General features: G+C 46.4%; 1 protein-coding gene across 2 annotated transcripts in view; it reads right to left on the bottom strand.

Annotated features, from left to right (window-relative positions):
- Positions 1-3,070: 3,070 nt before the first annotated feature.
- The window catches only part of ME3 (malic enzyme 3), a 316,892-nt gene continuing 313,962 nt past the window's right edge, over positions 3,071-6,000 (bottom strand). For both annotated transcript variants that reach the window (XM_036747311.1, XM_036747312.1), the window contains 2 exons: positions 3,814-3,912; positions 3,071-3,339 (listed from right to left, as the gene is read on the bottom strand). In XM_036747311.1, coding sequence (XP_036603206.1) covers positions 3,178-3,339; positions 3,814-3,912 — 261 coding nt within the window. In that variant the 3' untranslated portion in view covers positions 3,071-3,177. The remainder of the gene's footprint in view (positions 3,340-3,813; positions 3,913-6,000) is intronic.

Here is a 6,000-nt window from a genome sequence, read left to right as displayed (position 1 = left end):
GTGCTATCACTCCATGACTTTTAAAACAACATATGGACCATTGTGTACAACATTTTGGGCCCTTGGGCTAAGAGGGAATTCTGTAGCTGGAATAAATAGATTCTACTGGCCCACAATGACCACAGATACTTATGGGAAGTACCTGGTGCATGCAAAACAGCGTTACTGAGTTGTAATGCTTCTCTGGAAAGTAATAATAAATACCAATAAGCCTTTCGAGAGTGTATAGAGTGGGTTTCTATTTTGTTCGTTTTTGATCCATGGAAGGAGATAGGAAGAAAATAAATAATAATAGCTTGGTAGAAACTGACTATTCCACCTGGCACTCAGCAGGCGTACCCAACCAGGAACCAGGAAGTTTCTATGGTTGCCAAAATATTGTGGGAGACATATTATTATTATTATTTTGTGTGTACAGCTTCCCTGACAGCACGCATTCCTATGACAGAATTAAGCTTGAGACTTTATGAGTGAGCTGTACAAGAAGGTCTTGGTTTTGGTTTCCTTCAAGACCCAGCTCAAAGGTGCCACTTCTACATGACCTCTTTCTGATCCTCCAAACTGCCAGTGCTCTTCCCCATCACTTTCTCTCTCCTTCCTTCCCTCTCTCTCTATCATGCACGTGCACATGCGCGCGTGCGCGCACACACACACACACACACATCACATTGTCTCCCCTGATAGAATATAAGCTTCTAGAGAGCAGGGTCATTTTCATTTTTGCACCCCAGGGTTTAGCATGTGCTTGTTGATGTTTGACTGATCAGGTTAGGCTTATACTACTTTGGGAGTAATGGGATAGGAAATTTACACCTATAGTTTGGTCCTAATTACTTGAATAAAGAGTCTTCTATAGTGGACAGCTAGGTGGCACCTGATTGGATAGAGCGTTGGGACTGATGTCAGGACGACTCATCTTTCTGAGTTCAAAAATCCAGCCTTGGACACTTATTAGCTGTGTGGTCCTGAGCAAAGTCACTTAACCATGTTTGCCTCAGTTTCCTCATCTGTAAAATGAGCTGGAGAAAGAAATGGTGAACCATTCCAGTATCTTTGCCAAGAAAACCCAAATGGGGTCATACAGAGTTGGACAAGACTGAAAACCACTGAAGAACAACAGTAATCTTGGTTGCAGTATTAGAATTCACAATGCATATTTCCATTGGCGTACAGGCAGTCACAGATTGCATGGATGTGTACTTTGGATAAAATTATAACGTGATGTTATGGTCATATACGTCCTGGGTCTTGGTCTACTGCGTGCATCTTTAATATGGATGTTAAATGCTGTGTAAAATGAGCTGGAGAAGAAAATGGCAAACCACTCTAGTATCTTCGCCAAGAAAACCTCAAATAGGGTCATGAAGAGGTGGACAGGACTGAAATGACTGAACAAGCATAGTGTCTCATACAGAATAGGTGCTTTATAATAATATTATTATCATTTCCAATTCCTTGCCACATCCTGCCCTTTCTACCTTCATAATATCTCTCATATATGCCCCCTTTTCTCTTCTGACACTGCCACCACCTTGGCGTACATCCTTATCACCTCACATCTTGCCTTGGCATTATCCAAGATTTGGAAGCTTTGATTGGATGTGTGAGGTGAGAGACAGGGAAACGCTGAGAATAATGCCAAGGTAAAGGCCTGCTCTACTGATTGGTCTCCTTGCCTCAAACCTCTTTCCACTCCAGTCCATCCTCAGGTCAGCTTTCAGTTACCTTCTTAAATCATAGGTCTCACCCTGTCACTCCCCCTCCTTAATAAACTCCAGGGGCTCCCTATTAAACCTCCAGAATCAAATATGAAATCCCCTGATTGGCTTTTAAAGGTCTTCAGAACCTGGCCTAGCCTAGCCCCTTCCTGCCTCTCTAATGTTTAGCTTTTCCATGTATTTTTCAATTCAGCGACACTGGCCTTCTTGCTATTCCTCTCACAAGAAATCGCCCAGCTCTGGGCATTTTCACAGGCTGTCCTTCCCTTATTCCCAGAATGCTCTCCCCCCTCTCTTCCATTCACCTTCTGGCTACTTTCAAGTCTTGGCGAAATTCCATCCTTTGCAAGAAGCCTTTCCCGGTCTCTCTTAATGCTACAGCCTTCCCTCTGAGATTACCTCTGATTTCCCCCTGCACATATCTCGTTAGTACGTAACTGTTTATATGTATGTTGTCTCCCCCATTAGAACAGGGGCTTCTCCGGGGCAGCAACTGTGCTTGCCTTTGTCTGTATCCCCAACACAGTAGAAACTTGCTAAATACTTGCTGACTGGCTAAGATATCATGTGGATAATTCTGGTTGGTTAGAGTAAAGGTAGAGATTCAGAGGACAGGGGAGGACCATAACAAGAGGCTTTGAATAAATGATGAACTCAACTATATTCTAAGACCTGTACATGATAGCGGGGTATTCTAGCTCTATCCTCTAATATTAATTATGGGGCTAGGACTCGTGGGGGTATTGGCAACTGTTTATGGAGGGAAGGTTTCCTTAGTATGAAGAGGTACACTGCTGTCTACTCTGGACAGAATCATTTGGTTTTGACCTCCCCAGCCCCACCCTGCCCATCATCCAACTCCTCTTACTGGAAATGTTTCATGCCATTTTCTAGAAGGGAAATGCTTCTCTGAAGGGCATACTGGGACCTGGGAAAGAGTCAAGGGGAGACTTATATAACTGGTGAAAGTGCTGACTTTCCTGGCCCTTTGACAAAACCACTCTCAATCACATGAGCTCCAGCAAGTCTTGATGGCATACTCACTGCTCGGTACTATTGTTGTGCAGTCATTCTAGTCATGTCTGACTCTTTGTGACCCCATTTGGAGTTTTCTTGGCAAAGATACTGCAGTGGTTTGCCATTTTCTTCTCCAGCTCATTTCACAGATGAAAAAAAAGACTGAGGCAAACAGCGTTAAGTGACTGGCCCAGGGTCACACAGAGATTTGGACTCAGGAAGATGAGTCTTCCTGACTTCAGGTCCGGCACTCTATCCACTGTGCCACCTAGCTGCCTGCTTGGTGCTCTATCCAAGAGACTTAACTTAAAAAAAACCACAAGGACAAGAACAACCATTTTGGGGATCCATTTATATTGTCAGTGTTCCAAACCTGAATATAGTTTCACTCATTGGGGGCCGAGGAGACCCAAACTCGCTAATATGAGTCAATGAGATGGCCTCAGATCTCCTGTACTTCTGCTGCTTCCTTGGGCCATGTGTAGCTGTCCAGCACAAAGGAGTCATATTCTGGAGTGTAGACCAGAGACTTCACAAAGGCTTTCTTGTCCTCAGGCTCTGGGTACCATGAGGCCAGGCTGTGTTTGTAAGCGTAGTCGAGGACCTGGGATGAAAAGAACAAGTTTAAATTGGGGAGACAGTCATTTAAAGACCATACACCAGGGACTTGTTTCCAAAATAATAATAAAGCAAGCCTGAAGAGGTCTGGAGAAGGAATGCGACCCAACAGAAATAGACATTACTAACTCCTTTCAAAGCTCAGCTCCAATGCTACCTACTACAGATCCCAGCAGTTCCTGCTGTCCTCCCCCTAGAAATTATTTATATTTTCTAGGAACATATTGTTGTCCTCAAGTAGAATGTAAGCTCCTGTGGGATGGATCCCCGCTGCCTGGCACAAAATCGGGCTATGTAGTCCATAGGGCTTCACAAATATTTGTTGCATTGAATGAATTGATTCTCTTACACCCGGATCTTGCAAGAGCCACCCAGACTCTTCAGAAGTTTGCACATTCCTTGCTGGGTCCTTGGAGCTCTATTGTCTCCCAATCAGCCCTTGGCCCAGGCCAGCTCTTACCTTGACTGCAATTCTCAGGGACACATCCCGGATGGTGCTGAGCGGTGGGTAGAGCCGCCCTTGGGTGAGATGCTCATCAGAGACCTCCTGGGCAATGTGCTGGGAAAAAGAAAAGGGCTGAATGAATGACCAAATCCACAGAGCTCTCTTCCCCAGGACAGTCACTGGAATGACGCTTCTCAGACAGGCATCGGGGGATGGAGAAGACCCTCAGCCAGCGTAGGAAGGACAAAAATAACCAACTCTTAGGGCTCAGGGAGCAGCCCTCAGGACCAGGGCCCAGGGATGCCCATCTTTGTGTGCCTTCTGGCAGGCGGCTTGGCCCAAGGCCCAGCCTCTGTACTCCCTTCTGAGACCCCAACTCCAATCCTCCCTACCCCTAACCTCAACCTCCAAGCCTGCTAGTTATTGGGACTAGCGGTCAGCCAGTCTTTCAGCTCAGCCTCATTCTCATGACTGGGAAACCAACCAATGTCTCTCTCCTTCCTCTGGTATCAAATTTAAGCTTCAGGGAAAAGGAATCACATCCTTCCGAGAACCATTGTGTCATGAAATGGGAAAGGGGAGAGGGAAGGGCCAAGACGAAAGAGTTGTAGTAACAGCAGCCTTGTGCTCACATTTTACAGTCACTAAGCACTTTCACAAGAATCATCTGGTTTGATTCCCGGAGCAACTCTGTGAGGTGAGTAGTGAACGTCATTCTACAAATCAGGAAACTGAGGCAAAGAGGAAGGAAAATGACTTACTTAGGGTCTCCCTGCTGGTGCATGCCAGAGGGTAAGACTTGAACTCATTTCTTTGGATTCCGGATCCAGGAGTCTGCCCATCACAGAAGGGCAATGAGGATGTGGTAGAAAAACCACTTGTGGTTTGGGGTCCCAAGACCCGGGTTGGAATCCCAGCTCCACAAGTGAATTGCCAAGTATTGGCTGTGAGCTGTTGTTAGCAAAGCGCTTTATAAAGGGAAATGGGCTGTGAGCTATTAGCCCCTCTCTGCCAGGTGAATCCTCTTTTCGTGAAACTGAGAAAGTGGAACCCTCCCTTCTCCCCCATCCAATCTCCCTTTGCCCTTCCCTAGAAGAGGCCCTTCCTGGCCCTCGATGCCCACCCTGGCTGGGCGGTGCCCGGGAAGCCTCCTAGTCAAGGTGGGTTGACTCTTGAGGGTCAAAGGAAGGGCCAGGCTCCAGTTTCTGCTACAGGAAAGTGAAACAAGAGCGAAGAGCAGGGAATGTGGAGTGAGAGCAACTGGGTTGGTGCCCTTGGTCCATGCTTACTACCAGGTGGCAGCCACCTCCCCTCAGTGACACCATATTGCCTCCAAGTGCACCCCACTTCCCTTGTGCTGTCTGCCAGAGGTAAGTGCCCGGCTGGGAAGCTCAGCATCACTCATCCGGGCAACAGGAGGTAGGGGAGGGAGGAGATATGAATCAGGATGGGGAGATGGAAAAAAAAAAACCAACCCAAGGTTCCTTAGGCACCATCTAGTCCAACCTAAGTCACCTGCCCAAGGTCACCCAGGTAGTAGGTGACAGAGTTGGGGTCTCTGACTCTAAGGAAGCAGTGTGATAAGGTAGAAAGAACACTGGCTCTGAAGTCAGAGGCCCTGGATTCAAACCCCACCTCTGAAGCTTACTACTGTGGGCAAGCTCTTTAGCTTCTCTGGGCCTCAGTTTCTTCATTTGCAAAATGACAGATTTGGCCTAGAAGATCAAGCACTTTACAAATATCTTGTGTGATCCTCACAACAACCCTGAGATATAGATACTCTTATGATCCCCATTTTATAGGTAAGGACACAGAGGCAGACAGGGGCAGAATGACTTACTCTAGGTCACACAGAGAGTAGGTGTCTGAGGCAGAATATGAACTTGGGGCTTCTTGGCTCTAGGTCCATTGCTCTAACCACTGAACAATACAGTGCTTTAAGACTGGCAAACCACTCTCCATATATTATCAGAGGCAGCTATGTGGCATATCTGACCTGCAGTCAGAAAGACCTGAGTCCAAATCTGCCCTCACATACTTCCTGGATGTGTGGCTCTAGGCAAGTTACTGAACCCCGTCTGCCTCAGTTTTCTCATAAATAAAATGGGAATGATAATACTCTGCTACTCAGAGTTGTTGTGAGGATAAGATGAGATATTATTTGCAAAGTGCTTTGCAAACATTAAAGTGCTACATAAATGC

The sequence above is a fragment of the Trichosurus vulpecula genome, chromosome 2 (assembly GCF_011100635.1).
Source record: "Trichosurus vulpecula isolate mTriVul1 chromosome 2, mTriVul1.pri, whole genome shotgun sequence".
NCBI classification, from domain to species: Eukaryota; Metazoa; Chordata; class Mammalia; order Diprotodontia; family Phalangeridae; genus Trichosurus; species Trichosurus vulpecula.
The sequence above is the reverse complement of the archived record's forward strand: the minus strand, read 5'-3'. Positions and strand labels throughout refer to the sequence as shown.